This window comes from Cephus cinctus, unplaced genomic scaffold, assembly GCF_000341935.2.
Source record: "Cephus cinctus unplaced genomic scaffold, Ccin1 Ccin1_scaffold0087, whole genome shotgun sequence".
Lineage (NCBI taxonomy): Eukaryota > Metazoa > Arthropoda > Insecta > Hymenoptera > Cephidae > Cephus > Cephus cinctus.
In genome coordinates, this window is record NW_014332826.1 from 510,448 (window position 1) to 529,526 (window position 19,079).

Genomic DNA, 19,079 nt, shown 5'->3' on the forward strand with positions numbered 1-19,079 from the left:
GCTGATCAAAGTGCAATTTATCGTAATTGTTATCCCGTAGGTAAATACTGAGTCGATTTTTATATTGATATAGATTCTTATTAATGACCCTCCCGTGAAGCATGTAATAAACTACAAGGAAACGAAGAGACGATATAGAAATGTTGAAAAACAACTTTATATACAATACATGTATACATACTGTGCTATGGTAAAAAAGAAAACAAAAGTATAGTCTTCTATTTAACTATACTAACAATAAGTATAAGACATGTTTTATCCCTAGACGTTATCACTCGTATGAAATTTCAAGACGAAATTGATTTCGTTAGAATTTATAGTAGCGTGGATTACGCATCGTGTTTAAAAGATGGACGGACAATTTGTGCAAGTATATTATTATTTTTTAAATTAAAGTAAGACGTTCTCAATTATTAAAAATTTTCTTATCATGGCCCTCGTAAAGGGGTTATCTTAGATTTGAAAGCTTTAGAGAATTTCTTTTAACAAAGTTATCTCCATGTTCGTCTGCTACGATCCCTTTTGAAAATTCCCGCCAATTATAGTCCCGTCCGACTAGAATGATCTTGGTACCCATGTTTATAATGTATTGATGGAAGTTACGGTGGTCTGATGCTGCGCAATAGTTAACGATAATTCGTGACGATTATATTATTATATCCTATGATGAAAATTCATTACAGGCCCACGAGCAGAGGCTCGGGTGGTACCAACGTCAACAATAACGGCGGACTGCAAGTGGGAATCGCCGACGATCAGGCAAAGGACTTCGACTTTGAAAAAACCGAAATGAAATACGACTCTACGGGCATGTTCCACTGGAGCCCAGCCCGTAACCTCGAAGACTGCATACTGGATCGGAATCAGGCGGCCATGACAGTTCTGAATGGCCATGTTGTTGTGTGCCTGTTTGCTGATCCCGACTCACCCCTCATCGGACTGAGAAACCTTGTCATGCCATTACGAGCTTCCAATTTCCATTACCATGAGCTTAAACATGTAGTGATAGTTGGGTCTGTGGACTACATTCGTCGCGAGTGGAAGATGCTGCAGAATCTGCCGAAAATCTCAGTGTTAAATGTAAGCCGAATCATCCTTTTTCTAGCTAGGGTCGTCCTTGACTCATTTTTCTTGAAACATCTGTCCTTGGGATATTAGTAAAATAATATTTCATTTGATCTCTTTCACTTTTTCAAAATTCTAATCTTCGTAATGCTGCTACTGTTTAAGGTAACCATGATCGATTTTTTAATTCAATACGGAGCCACGGAGTAATGTTTAAATTGATAATTTGTATCGGTAGTGACGCCTCGGAGCAAGGGATGAATAGTTTTGATATTGAATTATTTTTAATCATTTTTTTTTAGGGTTCGCCGCTGAGCAGAGCCGACCTGCGCGCTGTTAACGTGAACTTGTGCGACATGTGTTGCATCTTGTCGGCTAAAGTGCCTAGCAACGATGACCCCACCCTTGCCGACAAGGAGGCCATCCTCGCATCCCTTAATATCAAGGCAATGACATTCGACGACACGATCGGAGTCCTCAGTCAAGGTAAATGCGTGAAGGAGTGTTGCTGCGTCATAATTGTTGATGTTCTTTTCTCAAATTGTAAGTAAACATTGCAGTAGATAATGAGCAAGGTAATTTGACTGCAGTTGGCAGTCCCATCGTCCTGCAGCGTAGAGGATCCGTTTACGGGGCTAACGTGCCCATGATCACGGGTAAGTTTTCATATTGTAGAGAAGAAACGTAAAATTCTAAAAAGAAGCTAAATCCAAATAAACCAATCCTATCGTTTCAACGTAACACTGTTAACAGAACTCGTGAACGACAGCAACGTGCAGTTTCTCGACCAGGATGACGATGATGACCCGGACACGGAGCTCTACCTCACACAGCCGTTTGCCTGTGGTACTGCCTTTGCTGTCAGCGTGCTGGACTCTCTAATGTCGACAGTCAGTAGTCTTATGATATTTTGCATTGATAAATTTAAATGATAAATATTCCAATTATTCGTTGTTTCTTACAGACCTACTTCAACCAAAATGCACTGACTCTGATCCGCTCGCTGATAACAGGAGGCGCGACCCCCGAGTTGGAATTGATTCTGGCAGAAGGTGCTGGCTTAAGGGGTGGCTACAGGTATGCCATTTTTTAAGGTCAATTTAAGTATAATTTTTATTCAAAATTTTATACATTTGTCGCTTATTTTTTAGTACGGCGGACAGTCTGGCCAACAGGGATCGTTGTCGAGTTGGTCAGATCTCGTTATACGATGGGCCTCTGGCTCAGTATGGCGAGGGAGGCAAGTACGGTGACCTCTTTGTCGCAGCATTAAAGTCGTATGGAATGCTGTGCATTGGTCTGTACAGGTACAGGTACCGGACTTTCTTTCCCTCGATGGTATTTATTGGATTACCCTACGTACTCTCTCTCTCACTCTCTCTCTCACTCTCTACTCTACTCTACTCTACTCTACTCTACTCTTTCATACATGATTTACACTTACCATTACAAACGTTACTACTGTGACTTTTGATTTTTTTTCCGCACACCTTTTGCATTTTGCGTTTTTGCATCACGACACGAAAAATGACGATCGTAAGTTACATCATCCAAAAAATATCATTTTTGAACGTTACATATCACTGATTTATTTAGTGTTTAGTTGCTCGCTACGTTTAGTTTAGTTATGGGTATATTTAGTTTAGCTTTTGTGTTTTGATCGCATTAGAATTAACAGTTGATACTCCAATTAATCATTTAGGTTTCGTGACACAAGCTCATCCTGCGACGCATCGTCCAAGAGATACGTCATCACCAATCCACCCGACGACTTCACTCTATTACCTACAGACCAGGTAAGTTTTGTTCCCTATGATTAATATCATTAATTCATGAAATTAATACCTTACTCTTTTTTCTTATCTCTTCAGGTTTTCGTACTAATGCAGTTCGACCCTGGCCTCGAGTACAGACCGAGCAGAGGAGCTCGTGGTAAGGATGACGCCTCCTGACTGTTGCTGTGTAGCGCCCTCACCGATGGACCCTACTCCTACATTTAATTGGGAAGGAAGACCGTCATGCCACCTAAGATCCCCAACCGAGATTTATTCTCGCATCCCCAATCTGACTGCACGATCATCCGATCGCGTCTAGTACAACCTGACTCACAGCCCCGTCCACGTTAAAAATCATCAGAACGCCAGTGAGAACGTCCGCAGGAGTCATCACTTCGGAAGCCAGTGTTATTTTCTTTCTTTTTCGTTTTTCTCGACAATTGCACATTTTTACTTTTATTTCTCCTGTCTGTCTCACTCGCTCTCTTCACTCAATTTTTTTTTCCTTACTCTCCTGACACAAGAATGAATTTTTTTTTTCGTTTACTTGTTTGGTTTTTTAATTCCGTTTACACCTTGAATTTTCTTCATGTCCCACCCTCCCTCCTGTTTCGTCATCGACCCGCGAAGTGAAATCGTCATGACAACGTACTGACAGAAGGATGCTGGGATGTGGCATGATTAGACCCTGGTCCGAGGGCTGCTACACATTCGTTACTAAAATCATCAGGATCTCTCCACGATGAAGACGTCGATGAACAAACCGGATTAATCCGACTGAGTGAACAAGTTCAACTAAAGTGTTATAAATAAATAAAATTTAATAGAAACTACCCAGAGCGGTGATAAAGACTATTATGGAATTGGTCATCGCGAAGAGTGTCCAGGATCGTGGCAAATTATGAGAGATGGAGTTAAGTGGATGATCATAGTCACTCCGATGGAACGCACCTCTCAGCATGAGGTTCGGTTCTGAAGAATCAGCAATATACATGGGAATTCGCGATACTCGTCCCAATTTTCTTTCTGATTTTGCCCAATATTATATTTGCAGTGTTTTACTTTACTTCTGACATGGTAACACATAGTGTCACTATAATTTATACCTCTACGGGAAAAATACGCAATACGAGTTCGTATGTAATTTCTTTTTTTAACGCGTGACGATACTCGAAAATACCCTAAAACAATGCTGATAGTCTCGTCTGTCTCTCCGAGCCACTTTCCATACACGTATAAAAGTCAAATGGAGCAACTTCGATGCTCCCAATGGCGTGAACGCCTTGCATGCGACAAGCGAGGAATCGAGAGTGTAATAAGATAAAAATGTGTGCGGGACTACATGTAATCTTACCTCGTGTGTCTTGTTTACGACTAACGAAACTCTCAATCAAGCACTTTGTACAGGATATATACAGGATATATATAATAATAATTATGATAAACACCCTTTTCCACACGATTTTGAGTAAATCGGTTATATATCGGTATATATACATTGTAGGTACATATGCACGTATATGTATATGTGCATATATATACATATATATGCATAGAAATTCTCTCTTTTATATATTTTTGTGAAACTCAAGAATGTGTCTACACACAGGTACACAAACGTACACGACTTATGCTTACACCGATGACACGGCACACGGCGTACTTTTGCGCTTATGCAAATACAAAATAAAAAGAAAGAGAGAGAAAGGATCACATAGTCATGCGCTTAGCGCGTACGGAAATGACGAAGTGAACAAGAAAAATCTGCATACGAGTAAAGAGACGTTTATATGGTCTTAAGTGAAAATTATTACGAGCATGTGTCATCAGACCCGGCATCTGATTGATTGGTTATCCGTTGCTGTATAAAATATTCAATTAAATGATGAGAAAAGAAAAAAAAAGGTAATTGATTAAAGAGAACTAGCTGTGGTAGACGCTGCCGTGTTCATATATGCATACCGTGTATAACTGCTGCTGCTGCTGCTGCTGTTGCGATATCCACGTGCACTGTTCACTGCCACCGCAGTTCGTGTTATCATCGTATAACCTTAACATGACTCGATTAAGACGAGAAGATTCGTGAGGCGGTGCGCTATCGCGTATCCGACTATAGAAATTCAGTAATGCCGAATGGCCCTGTAATGATGCCGTGACGAACTTTCCAATCTGGTCGCGCGAAAGACGTCTTGGAAATCGCTCACGGATAAGACCGTGTCGTGTTATCGTCATTGGTAGCGAATCAAAAGAAAAACATTTACGTATGTTAGATTAATGAGTTTTGAGTCGAATGAAACGGAATTGTACACCTTCGATTTTTATTGATTTTCAGAGATTCATAAAGCGTTCTGTATTAACGATCGATCTTGTGCTACCAGTGACGTTAACAGTGATTATTTTACTTTCCTTTTTCTTCCTGGACTTTTCTCGTCTTAAGAGAATTATGCAAATTCGTACATTTAGAATTGTGCAAGTCGTTCATTCACTCGTCAAAGCCTTGTGTAGAATTTTATGGTAATTGTCATTATTGTCTGTCACAATAAGCCAAAGTCAGTTATATATATGCCGTATCGTAATAACTTTGAGGTAACGAGAGTCGATGAGTTATCGCGACGGTTTGATAATTGATAATCGTTGACGCATGTTATCATGCATATGCGGAAAAGAAGTAACGTTTCTTTTGTTATACGAGTTACACGATTTTGATTTTCGGAAACGTTTGGAATTGGTGGAGCGTCTCCTGATGATCTTTCTCATCGTTTTGAGGTACGATGTCGCGTAAAAGTCGATGATCTCTTCTGAACCGGAAATCATTGGACCTGACGAAGAACTGTACTGGCTCATTGTGATATACAAAAATTTAAATTCGCGCACTCTCTTAATAATTAATTCAAGCACCGATTCAATCGATTCATCATCCTTATCATATTCTCTCGTGCCACGGCTACGTGGCGCATTTGCGTGTGTGTATGACGTATGTATCTAAAGGAACAACCAAAAGGAAAATGAAAAAAAAATAAGATGAAGCGATTCGAACTCTATGGGGATTATAAGATGTATAAAGAAAAATTGGCGCGCAGAGCGTTCGCCACCTTCAATGCCTCATTGACCTCATCTAATGCTTTTTTATCTGTACATTTACAATTTGTGTACCAATGAGGAACGTTGTTTAATCATGTTGTTGATGTTATTGTTAAAGAATGAGATTCAATATTGTACATAACTATATATTCATTATAATTGATGATATAAATAATTATATACATAAAAAGAAAAGGAAGTCATCTCAAATCCGTTTGTCCCGTTGTTTCAGCAAGTGCCCCGTACAATTTTTATATAAGCTGTGCCAATTGATTCCCAATCGATAGTGTCTCGCGTGATTGATATCGTATTACGGAATATAACGTACATTTTTCATTATGAACAATTTTCATTAAAGATCTGTGTCCGCTCGCGACTTTCATTAGCGATTTTATTTAGAGAATTTCGTTTGACAGCAGCAGGGATGTCCAGAGGTGACAATGACTCGAGTGCGTAATGGAATACGAATAATTTGAAATGCGCAGGCAGAAATGTACATAAAATAAAAGGGTTTAGAGATTTTCTTTGTGATAATTGCGTTGAATGAACGAATGATGATATGCGTTTGTGTGTATGAAGAAAATTAAAGTTCGAATAAAAAATTTCAAAAATTTTAGATTGCATCATTACGTATTTATTGATAAGATATTTCATAATGTATTTTCAATTATTCTATTATTTTAAACTAAAAAAATGCGCGGGAGCTCCATTTTACAAAATTATGGAATCAATGGCCTCTCAACTGTCTCGAGTAATTTATAAAAATCCTATTAATTCAATTTCTAAGATAAATAATACATCAATCTAATAATCTATCATACAATTCGTACATGGCATCCGATAATCTATCTCTGTATCGTGGTACATCTTCGAATTGTTTCTTAACTAACGGTGTCCTATCGCAATAAAGTATGGACTCTAACAAGTGCGGTTCTTCTGCAAAATACTTACTAGCCACACCGGATTCCAGCAACATAATCGGTATGTTCAAAGTTCCATGAGTCATAGACATTGTTCTGAGGTCTTCGACGGAATCAATAAAATCATTCCACGGTAAAACATTGTCAATATTAAAATCAGCCTTTTTCAGTACCAAAGCCATAGTATCAAAGTAAATCTTGAGAAGATCCTTCAGATGCTTCTCCCTTAAATCACGTGTTGTCGTAAATTGCAAAAAGCACAAGATATCATGTGCAGGCGGATTGTACCTATAAATATAAAATACAAATAATAATAAAACCAAAAGATAATACCGTTATCGTCCAAAGTGAACTGCATAGAATTTTACCTGGCAAGCTGAAAATCTACAAGACAGCACTCGACGGGTCTTTTATCTTTATCATATTTAAAGAGAATATTATTCGCCCATAAATCACCATGACAAAGGACATTTTTAAATTTCTTCGATGGTAGTAAACTTTCCGCATGAACCGCACTCAGTTCCATGAACTTCTCTTTGAATTTCTTTCGAGATTCGTTATCCAATTTTTCTAGTAGATCAAACAATGACAGATTGCCTTTGACCGCAGCATCCAGTAAACCCTTAGATCTGTCGCCTTTAACAGGCCATAAAGTTTCTTGCATACAGTGCCCAAATGTATCATTGAGATTTTTTTTGTAACGTTCCTCAAAAGTTAAGGACTTGGAGTGAAATCGCGCTAGTGTCTTCATCACGGCCTGACAATGATCAAAATCAAAGGGCACTGTCTTGTCTGTCATTTTGAAGCCACTGTGAACCATATCCTCTAAAACTATCACATCATTCTCCAAGCCCAAAAAACATTCTGGGATGCATCTTGTATCCATGTCTGATAAGAATTCCGGAAATACCATAGTATACAATGCAACTTCCTTTCTGAATGTTCCTTGCTCCTGCATGAAGTCGTACTGGGGACTGGTCATTGGAGGTGGTATTTTCGTAAAGAAGTTGATGATCTTCTCAGTAGACGGTGATTTGGGATACCCCACAGTAGCTTTCAAAGTGTAATACTGTCCCATGTATCCAAGCACTTCATCAAATGGTACCACTTCATATTTGATTAATGAAAAATCATCCATCGAGTCCTTCTTCAACTTCTTTTGCACAATCTCAAAGCACTGCTCGTCCTCGAGAATCTTTTTATCTTTTGAATATCTCATTTTTCTATTCTTCTCCAAATTTAACGCGTGACTAAGTTTTTAATTACAGTTTTATCAATTTATTCAACCTCTTCGTTGGTTCTCCATCAGTTGTTAAAACTTGACTGGCTGCTGTTCGCAATTGGTCCCTTTTTATAAGATAACCAATCTGCCTCTTATTTTTCATAAAAATCGCTATTTCATCTTGTAATTTGCAATCGTGTACGTTTGTCACGAAATTAACATTGAGTTCAACTAAGCGCTATTGAAATATTGCAGTACAATAAAACGTGATAGCCGTTGTGATTTACGATTTTTTACTTGATCGTTCTTGCAGCGTTTCGTTACATGCAAACTAAGATGCGCTCAGCATCCGCTTTCCTTTATACAGGCATGAAGGCGAATCATGTGAGCGATACAATTATCGGTACTAATGTCGTTGCGTTACTTCAGCCTTCATTGATTCTGATTGAGGCTAATATTAGACGCGAGACATTTACATCCTATTTGATTGTTTGATAGCTTCTCGTTAAGGTGGTGTATATACAATATATGTATAACATAGGAAAGAGCATTCATGATGATGTTACGTCCATCTAAGAAATCAGATCCACAATTTGCAGCACCTATTTGCTATATGCAATTGTTACGTAAGGACCTGATTCACGTTACATACAGACGCCCCCAGTGAGATGCTGCCACCTCACACATGATTTCCCAGGTTATCTGTGAGACGAATTTTCAAAAGCTATTAATAAAAGCCTACTTGGGCAATTTCTACCTTTCTTCACAAATCAAGGTAACAAAATCTTATAGATATTTTATTCAGTGGCGATACTTATTTTACATTATCAGAATCAGAATCCTTTTCCCGCAAGTGTGTATTAGTGTTTTCTTAAAGATTAGCATAGTCCAATTTTAAATAAATTGCTGTAACATTCACTCACTCATAGCAGGGCACATCACGTTCGCTGTGAAGGCACCAGAAAAGGTAAAATTAGGCATCCATTGCGGTTCGTGCATAACAACCAAAAGATTGGCCAATTTGTTATAAGCTTCAGGTAGACAGGTACAGTTTCAATTACTTCTATGTGATTTTGGTAAATATAATAACACATTCCATTTTTACATGCACAGTCATGTGATGAGAATGGGAAATGTGCAAAAAGAGACGATAGATCTCTCTAGTCGTAATTTAATAGAGATCATTATTGCCATCTATTGTGCGCGTTTTTGCGACATCTTCTGCATATAGTGCAAAAGGGTTAATTATTTGATAGAGTGATTGATGTGTGAGAATTTAATGATGGCTCTACTTATAGACTTGGAAATTATCATTAATATCAATAAAAATTTTGTTTTTAATATATTTCTTTTTACGAAAGTATGATATTTACGAAAGTTCATTAATATTTACATAAATACTTATTCTAATTTCGTTCTTCGTTCTTCGGTTTATACATTCGTTTTATGCATTATGCACTTCTAAGTAACCTATTATTGTTAATGCTATACAAGCGACTTTCTTCGTTGATTTGTTGTTCTATTATGAAATAATAAAATATCATAATTCCGTCGTATACACGATTTTATTATTATGAAAATCGCTCTTCTCCTCGATGGTCTTTCCCATTGTAACAGGTTTTTGAAGTCCGTCAACTGACGCCATCACGGGATTAAAACTCTCCTACGAACAATAATAATTATATAATAAGAAATCTAGCATTTGATAAATATATTAAATATATTACCCTTCTCTCGCTTTCCCACGGATCATCCGGAACGTAACCACCATTACCATATGAAAAATGAGGATTATTCTCAACACCAATCATATCAGAATCGCCACTTCCATGACTGAAACAAATTCAATTATATTTTAATCACAAATCATTCTTGTATTCTCTAATATAAATTTCATAATTATTATCTTATTATTAAAACAAATTTCAGCCTACCTCACGTTGTCTCCTGGCACTTCGGCTTTATTATTCCACATAGGATTCGATCCTTCAAGTGCAAATTTATTGGTCGTCGGCACAACGCCGATACGGTTAAGTCCGGAATCTTGCGAGCCAAACTTAATGACAGCTAATTTATCGAGTCTCTCGATTAATCTGTAATTATATTCAACCAATTAATAACGAATTCAATAATGAAGCTAAAGGATTTAAACATCGAAGAAATATACTTCACCTCCTTGTCCTCACAATATATGCTACAAGCAAAGCGATACTACATACGAAAAAGAATATAGTCAAGCATATCAGGACCCATTGAATCACTTGCTGAGTATTTGTTGACGAAGTATTAGAACCGGTTGGAACGTCAATAAGGTATAATGATCTGCTTAAGAGAATTACTTTAAGATCCGTTATAGTCTGTACATCACTCGATGCTCTGTAAGATAAGAATAAATATGTATGTTTGATAAGAGATTCATTTGAATCTTATTTTCAGTGTTAAAAATAATTGCTTACACTATGATAAGGTCTGATAGAACTGGCAAGTTATCTTCTTCATTTATAAAATGCGTCGTAACCGTTGTAATGTTATCCACTGTCAAGCCGTTGCTATCAACGTAGCTGTCAATGTAATCGATATTACATATAAATCCAAAAGTGTCAGTGAATGAACTGATGATCTGTAAAATTTTTAATATACGAAATAATTATTATGGAAGAGGAAGGAAGTACTCTTCTTTTTTTTTTTCTAGTTACTTACGAATGCTTTTTCCTCTGATACATGCGTTATATTATTTCCGAATGTGAAAACAACACGAACGCTTTCTGATACTATGTACACTTTGACATTTGTTGTATCTTCGTGATAAACTAGAATGATAAGTAAATTAGTGAAAGTATCACGATATTAGTTTTTCTTCGCTATGATATTTACCTTCGTCTTGTACTAATATGTTGAAATCAAAATATCCTGTCATCGATGATAGTGGTCTGAATTGCAATAGTAAATCCCCTGATGAGGCATCAATTGAGAATGGATTTGATACGCTGGATAATGACGAATCGGAATGAGACAAGCTACTACTCACTATACTGTATGTTAAAGTATCATTGAGATCCGCATCAGTTGCCTAATAATGAAAATAAATATTGAAATTAATAAAGGATCTTTTTAACTTATCAGTAAAGATACTTACGGAAACTGTCAAAATAATTTTTCCAATTACATCCTCAGTCGTTACTCCACCATGGTAATGGCTACTATCAAATACTGGTGGATTATCATTGACATCAACAACCTAGAAAAAGAGGCAGTATTATTATAATTAATCGTTTTGTTAATATTACATAAGACAATAGTAAGGGTACAGACTATGATAGTTATATTTAAAATAGCTTCGTTGCGTGGATCTTCAGGTGGTCCTTCGCTATCAATAGTGGGAACGACATAAAGTGATAAAGTTTCTTGTTCTTCGCGATTCAACACTTTTTTCAACGTCAAGTTTCTTGTATCTTTATCCAAGTTGAAATACGACATGTCACCATCTGCAAGAAACACTTCATGTATGAATGGATGATGACTTAAGGTATTGCGAGCGCAATTGTACATTTTTTGTGGGTTTCTAAGTGGAAGGTTTCTAATATTCTCAATTATTCAAAGCTGTAACGAATCATCCTTCGATAATATTTTCTCGTGAAAAACTTCGGTGACTCAACTTTTCTGAGCGTAATAGTTAATCTATGAAATTCACTTAGTCCATTATATATTCTGTACTAATAATTTCATTTTTTTAAATAACAGTTATTCATTATAATGTCCATAACCGAGTCTGAAATTTTTTAACACGATGCTACATCATGAAATTGTAATATAGCCTTACGCTCGGAATACCTTCAAAATATTTTTTGGATTAACAAACCTTCACTGGTGAAGAAATAATAAATGTTAACAAAATCTTCTTCATCGGCGCCTTCATTCAGCATATAATGAGCTTCTGGTATGATTGCCCAGTCATCAAGTCCTGTATTATTTTCACGGAACCAGGCAGTCCAAGTTGCATTTGTGAATTCTGGTCCATTCGCAGAGATGAAAAGTATTCGTTGAGTTTGCGAGACGCTTCTTGGTGGACTTCCACCATCAGTAGCAGTTATGACTATCTGTTATGATAACAATATTTTTGATTATTATTATGCAATACAATCATAAATATTTTTAATTAATAATATATTATTAATGAAATTAATACAGTCATGATATACCTCATAGATATACTGAACGCTAAAGTCGGGCAATGCATTAAGCTGAAGCTGGGCTGTATTCTCGCTGACCGAAACAATAGTAAAATATTCCAGAGCATCTGCTGGTATATAATATTAATTAATTAGTAGGAGTAAATTTTTACCGAATAATTAACACTGTAAAACAAAATAACTTACAATTTCCGGAAATAGAGAAGGTAACGACACCACTGTCACCATTGTCTTCATCCGTAGCTGTGAAATCACTGAGTAACTGGTGATTGTACAAATACAATTGAGAGTTGAGTGTTTGAGTCTAGAAACAATAATTTCAATTAGTGTTCTGAACAATATTAATACAATAATATAATACTTTTTAATATATACTTGACTGAGTCGAATACTCTTGCTAGCACTTGGGAAGACAATGACAGGATCATTGTAATTATAATCTGTGATTTGTATATTGTAAGTTTTAGTATCATTAAGTGGTCCAGGATCATCTCCAAGATCTTGTACCTGCACAAATTCATATTATAATTAAGTGTTAAATAATTAAATAAAGCAACGATTTTGTTATACTACTTTCTTATTCAAACAATTTTGTGTAACAAATAATTTGTAAAAAGATTACAATTTTTTGCAACAACTTACATACAGCTCCAACGACCAAGTGCCATAATATCCTTTTAGATCACAATTAGCGTAAACCAATGCATCTGTCTGATTATAAGTTTCCACTCTGAAAAGTTCATTGCAATCATCTCCAATTTCGATCCCGGTATCATTAACAGCAGTGACACTAAGTATCTCGTAAAATACTCTAGTATTATTTGTATCCGGTTTATCAGCATCCGTAGCCACCACAGTCAGGATATGTGTACCCTAATCATAATATATTGATGTAATAAAATTATGAATACTTGATTTTTTATAAGGAAATCAATAGAGAACATTTTCATACGTTTGCAGTATTTTCACTGACGCTAGCGGCAGGGTCATTCAGTTCAGGCAGTGTTGGTACTTGATCATTAATATCTTCAAGAATTACCGTGACGATTGTAGTATTACTATTGGTATTCCCTGATGAAGATAAAGTATTGATTATTTTACCTTCTAATGGCTAATTCAATTCGAATATAAATTACATACAAGTAATACCGTCCACTAGGTAATTATCACGAATTATCAAATGCACAGTATATGACTCATCACCAAAATCTCTATCGAGTATATATCCTTCAGACAAACTGACCTGAAGTAAACCAGTGTATTTTTGCATACTGAAATATTGCAGTAAAGCAGGATAATTGGTATTTATCAGATAAGATACATTGTTGTAAGGCGCTGAAAATAAAAATAATCATTCAATTACGCCTAGTTCCATATTTTAGGATCATTTAGATCTCAAATTAGGAAATATCATGAATTGATATACTTACACGTTCTGTCGTCATCAAAAGCACGAACAGTGACAATATCAGTACCTGTTTCAGATTTTTCTCTGATATATAATGTGGATTCAAACAAATGTGAAAGTAGATATGGTTCTTCGTCGTTTTGATCAATGACGTATATCTCAATCTGTTATTAAATGCAGATTTGAATATTAAAATCAATGTTTTGGTTGTAGAGTCAAAATTTCATGATTTTCTTATTGCTACTCTATACTTACCATTTCAGTTGTATTCCAAACACCATCACTTGCTATTACATTATAGTACAGATATTCGTAGACTTCAGCATCAATTGCACGATCTTCATCAACCCTGATGACTCCCGTATTAGTGTTGATGTACACCAAATTACTCTGGGTACCATTAGTTGGTCTAATGATTAGAATGAATCATTATATGTCGAAACTTAACAACACTTTATTCCGTAACTTACTCTATATAATAGACAACTTCATTGTTTCCTGGACCATCAGCATCAGTAGCAGTGATACTTCCTATCAGAATGTCAGATATTTGATTTTCGCTAACCATCATCTCATCATAAGCTTGGAATACAGGAGCATTGTCATTTATATCAGAAATATACAAGGTCAGTCTTGCTGAAAAAAAATTGGAAACAATAAAATTAATTACTTATAAAATATCATACGTTTATAAATAATCATAAAAATACTGATAATCACATGACGTAGAATTGGCGTTGTGAACAGTTGTCAAATCTGTAACAACTATAGTGATATACATAAGATCGAATGCCTCGTAATCGATCCTTCCACTGACTACCAAAGTAGCTTCGGCATAAAGAGTATGATTTTCGGGATAAGAAGTTTCGATCTCAAGGTGCCTGTAAATTAAACATTATAAAGTTAACGAATTAGGCAAAATTAATCATATATTATCAACGGCCATTGACTTACCCACGATAATAAGATTCATCAACAATAATATTAGATTTATAAGCACTGGAACTATCCCAATCGATACTGAAAACAAGATAGGCTTCGGTGTCAGGATCTGTCGCGTAAATAAAAGTGTCCACGACTGTACCATTGTCCACCTCTTCTTCAAGAGTTGGGAATGAACTTGGCTGTAAATAATAATTATTGCTATAATTCATAAATACCTTTTAATTGGACAGATAAAAGAAAAATTCTCACCATGTATAAAGACGGTGGAACGTCATTAACGTCTATCACGTGTATAGTCAATGTCGCATAAGTCTTATGTGATGCCAAATCAGTAGCAACAACTTGCGCAACGACAATTGGCATCGTCTCGTAATCCAAAGCGTCATCTTGCGTAGTAGTTACGTCTCCAGTAACCGGATCGATCGTTAACGTACGCTGATACGTTAAAGAATGCCTAAAAAATACTGTCAGTCGAGTCGTTGATCAATTAAACTGAGAGGTGAGATTATGATACTAACGTGACATTGTCATCTACGTCACGATCTGTTGCCAGCATTGTCTCTATGAGGTATCCCATTTCAACATCTTCCGGTACTTCAACTTCCACTGTATCATTTTTAAAAATTGGCACCTCGTCATTCCAATTAATTAATTGGACATTTATATCGCGTATACCAACGTGTGACGTATTTGCCAGTTCGGTAGCTACTATCTGTATAATAATTTCTTTGAATTAATAAAACAACATTTTTCGCGAATAAAATGTTTATTTACCCGAAACGTTATATTTCTCCAATCTTCATTTTCGTAATCCAACCGAGAAGCATTAATCACTGAAATCGTGAAAGTTCCACGCTGATAACCGCTTGTAGGAATTACCAAAAATGCTGAGCTCCAATCATGCTCAGAATCATCAGTCAAGTCTACCGTGTATTGAGCATGCTCTGCCTAAAAAAATGCATTATATAGATTGCAAAAATTATTTGTGTATTTTTCTCTGTTTAGGTCATTAGAATCAAGACGTACAAGGTCTGGATCTGTAATCACTATAGAATCATCAAATTCAAGTTTCATGAAAGTTTCTTCCAATATTTCTATGGCCAGTTCAGTGGGTGATACTTCTGGACTGTGGTCGTTGATATCTTCGACGATTATAATGACGGTTGAGTTAATAGCAGATTCTTCGTCTTCGGCTTCGTACGCGACTATTAAGAATCGAAAAATTTCTTGTGCCAGAGCATCTCGATCTATCGGATTGATTGTGATGACCCCTGATGTTTTATTAACTACGAAGTATTGCTCATCGCCTAAAATGATTTATATAATTACAAATGCTTATATATTATGTTTGTGTTCACTGATAATTTGCATAACGAAGCCTTCAAGAGTTTAGATGATGTCAAAGTGCTTACAGCTTTACTTACGCACTTCCGTAGTTATAATTCTGTAATTAATTTCTGCATTGATTCCAATATCACCGTCGATAGCCGAGACGCTGAATGTCTAGAGAAAAAAATATTTACAATACCCGTGACATTATTTATAAGATAAATGAAAAATAAAAAATCATTTACATTTGTCGATTTTTCTAAAATATTTTCCGCAGATATGATACTCGTCCACATTGGTGGTTCATCAGGCATATCAATAACCTCAATGACAATTGTGAGAGAACCTTCGTTACCTCCACCGTCCTATTAATTAAATGATATCAAAAATCATTAATTATCATACAAACACAATATACAGGTATAAGGTGACAATTTTCTAATCGATACAGAAATAATAATAATCAGATGCAACGAAAATATGTGTCACAGAACATGATAAAGCAATGATTGATTTTGGAATAAAATGATACGATATGTTAATGCGCAGTGAACAAGGGATGAGTCGTATCTAAAAATATTTCTTTAACTCATTACTCCCTGCGATGACTTACCGTGGCTTTTATTACCAGCATATACATAGCGATTGTTTCGTAATCCAAACTATTAGTAACGTTCAGATAACCATTCATTTGATATTCAGTGCCATCGATGTAATCAGGAATTACTTCAAAATGGTCACTACCGCTTGTTGGCTAAAAAAAAATAAGATACAATCAGTATAATTATATGTGAAAAATTTAATTTAAAAAATTCAAACGTACCGTTGAAGTGATACCAAATGTAACTTGAGTAATCCAACCGTCAGCATCGCTAATGGTAAACGTGCAATTCATAGGGCCTTCATAATTTTCCTATAAAATACGTATAATCAATGTAAATCATAATCCTGGTGTGTAATAACTGCAAATGAAGTAAATTAAAATATATATTGATACTTGCCTCTACCGAACAACTACGTTCATTAGCCTGAATAACTGGCGCGTTATCGTCTATGTTGACAATATTAAGTGCAATTTTATTTTGCTCTGATCCAATCACTATGTGAAATCTATAGGTCTGCATTATAGCGGTTTCGTAATCCTGTCTATTTGTGATAATCACCTCCCATAATCCAGTATCAGCGTTTTGCTCGAAAACGGCACCGAGGATCAAATTACTTTTGTTGTCTTCAAAAGTGCCAATTGTGGGAGTCATTGAACCTAATTTAATGATAATTATTAATTTCATTTCTGTTATTTTTAGATGTTGTGATTAATTTTTATAATTGGTACGAAGTCATAATTCATATGTATATTTCAATTATTACACGTGTATGATGGTATTTTGGTTGATTATGATTTTTGGGATTTTTAGTAGTTATTTTTTTGGTAATCATTACTTGCCTGAGTAATTGATCACGGCAATGCTGACATTGTAATCAAGTTCTTCTTCGAGTAGTATGTTCGTTTGTGAAGCAGCCTCATTGAAGCCAAAAAATTCTACTGCTTCATCCAATGGATCAGGTGCGAGGAAGGGTGGTGAACTCCATTCTTGTGATTATGAGAATGATAATAAAATTTAGTATTTACGTATAGAATTTTATGGCGTTTATTATGTTAGTACATTGATTCCTCACCTGCACCAGTGTCACTGATTGAATATATCAAATATATTAGCAAGCCGATATAAACTTTGGCCGCCATTTTGAAGCACTTTTAGCACCACTGATGATTCTTCCGTCAATTTAGACCTTGAACATAAACTTTTTTAGAGTGTACTTAAATTTCACTGGTTCAATTGTTTAGGTACCTATGCAGAGTAATTGTGGTTCATTTTGTGTGCAATTCAGAGAATTTTTGAAAAATTTTGTTTAATCAAGTGATTCGTCACGATTAGAATTTATGACATCATGTAAAAATAATTTTTTTTATTTGTTCCCAAACTGATCCTTATTATTTTAATATAGTCTCATAAGCCATCGGTATTGAATTTTGATAATTTTCTTCTATTGATTTTTGATAATAAATTATTTCCAAAGACCTTATCATACACTCCTAATGCTACTATCGCCTCTCATTTTGAAACATTATTTACCGAAAATTATCATATATCGATGACAGTTTTGAAAATAAATTTTACTTAACAATATTTTGGCAGGATAGCAACAAATAAGTCTCTGATATACTGAAAAACACTCATTTCCCGATAATCACAAGACGCAATTGTATTTTTGCATTATATTTGGACGCTTTCGAAATCATTCACTCAATTATAGAAGTGTTCCAACATATTTCTTACATGGGAGCATAAAACCTATTACGAAGATTGCACAAGAATGAAATCACGTAATTACCGGTATGCTTACCTTTCCCAAAAACGTGTTTCTTTTACCATTACCAAACTTACACTAAGTCGGTAGTATCTCTAATAATCGTACTGCCTGATAAGAATATATCACTATAGGAAACAACGCATCGATAATATTTTCAGGGGCTATTGATATCGATGATATATTTTCAGAACGATATTTTAAAAAATGCTTCCGCGCCATTGGACACCTAATGTGCGTTCATCAATTGGTGATCGATCGATTTTCCGATAACAGATAACGTCCCTGACTGTATTACAAATAAAATCATATGTAGAATTGATAACCGTGTGTCAGACCGCACCGAGGTAAACCGGAACTAAATTTTTGGTGTAACCAGAAAAGAATCTTATCAAATCAGGTAATTATCATAATCTCATATGCACACGGTTATCATGAGACACGCTTCAAGTCATAATATTTATATTTTATATTATTTTATTGCAGTTAACAAATATTTGTCATAAGTCATAACAATGACCAGATTAGGTTTAATATCAGAAGATAACATATTTCTCGCCGATACAAAACTTCTATAAATAATATATATTCACATAAAGTTTCAGAACCGAACTTTGCACACTATTAAATTGTCTGGCTGTGATAACTTCCACTACTTATAATTATTTTCAATTAAGTATTACTGAGAAAAACGTTAAATGAGCTATTTTATTGTTAGAGAGTATTTGGTAATTTTTCAATAAATAAAGACTACATTTATACATAAGAAAAGAT

The 19,079-nt window shown here is 35.4% G+C and overlaps 3 protein-coding genes across 54 annotated transcripts in view; 1 reads left to right on the forward strand and 2 right to left on the reverse strand.

Moving 5' to 3' along the window:
* Positions 1-6,534, forward strand: part of LOC107272153 (calcium-activated potassium channel slowpoke) — a 67,851-nt gene extending 61,317 nt beyond the window's left edge. For 31 of the 50 annotated variants that reach the window (XM_025089736.1, XM_015749073.2, XM_025089735.1 and 28 more), the window contains 8 exons: positions 684-1,080; positions 1,368-1,551; positions 1,626-1,721; positions 1,819-1,955; positions 2,030-2,142; positions 2,217-2,378; positions 2,768-2,861; positions 2,937-6,534. In XM_025089736.1, the coding sequence (XP_024945504.1) occupies positions 684-1,080; positions 1,368-1,551; positions 1,626-1,721; positions 1,819-1,955; positions 2,030-2,142; positions 2,217-2,378; positions 2,768-2,861; positions 2,937-3,017 (1,264 nt within the window). In that variant the 3' untranslated portion in view covers positions 3,018-6,534. The remainder of the gene's footprint in view (positions 1-683; positions 1,081-1,367; positions 1,552-1,625; positions 1,722-1,818; positions 1,956-2,029; positions 2,143-2,216; positions 2,379-2,767; positions 2,862-2,936) is intronic. The other 19 variants (XM_015749408.2, XM_025089854.1, XM_025089869.1 and 16 more) reach the window with 2 other exon arrangements.
* Positions 6,533-8,523, reverse strand: LOC107272388. Its single transcript, XM_015749496.2, has 2 exons — positions 7,210-8,523; positions 6,533-7,129 (listed from the first exon to the last, which is right to left on the reverse strand). Exons 1-2 carry the CDS (start codon positions 8,058-8,060, stop codon positions 6,721-6,723), a joined length of 1,260 nt encoding a protein of 419 aa, XP_015604982.1. The 5' UTR covers positions 8,061-8,523; the 3' UTR covers positions 6,533-6,720.
* A 324-nt stretch (positions 8,524-8,847) lies between these two features.
* On the reverse strand, positions 8,848-19,033 carry LOC107272138 (protocadherin-like wing polarity protein stan). Of its 3 annotated transcripts, none has more exons than XM_015748991.2 (33): positions 18,342-19,033; positions 17,613-17,726; positions 17,380-17,526; positions 16,937-17,196; positions 16,759-16,848; positions 16,549-16,689; positions 16,181-16,300; positions 16,031-16,109; positions 15,633-15,913; positions 15,381-15,554; positions 15,125-15,318; positions 14,856-15,060; positions 14,616-14,785; positions 14,382-14,542; positions 14,132-14,297; positions 13,917-14,070; positions 13,684-13,825; positions 13,394-13,588; positions 13,206-13,324; positions 12,896-13,126; positions 12,629-12,760; positions 12,440-12,557; positions 12,263-12,360; positions 11,923-12,160; positions 11,376-11,548; positions 11,200-11,301; positions 10,938-11,133; positions 10,764-10,873; positions 10,520-10,683; positions 10,236-10,439; positions 9,998-10,156; positions 9,791-9,896; positions 8,848-9,726 (listed from the first exon to the last, which is right to left on the reverse strand). In XM_015748991.2, the coding sequence occupies exons 2-33, from the start codon at positions 17,677-17,679 to the stop codon at positions 9,604-9,606; spliced, it is 5,019 nt and encodes a 1,672-aa protein (XP_015604477.1). In that variant the 5' UTR covers positions 17,680-17,726; positions 18,342-19,033; the 3' UTR covers positions 8,848-9,603. The 3 variants fall into 3 exon arrangements, with proteins under 3 accessions (XP_015604477.1, XP_015604457.1, XP_015604467.1); XM_015748971.2 differs by having other exon boundaries at positions 12,263-12,363; XM_015748981.2 differs by having other exon boundaries at positions 12,263-12,363; positions 17,613-17,738.
* Positions 19,034-19,079: the final 46 nt, after the last annotated feature.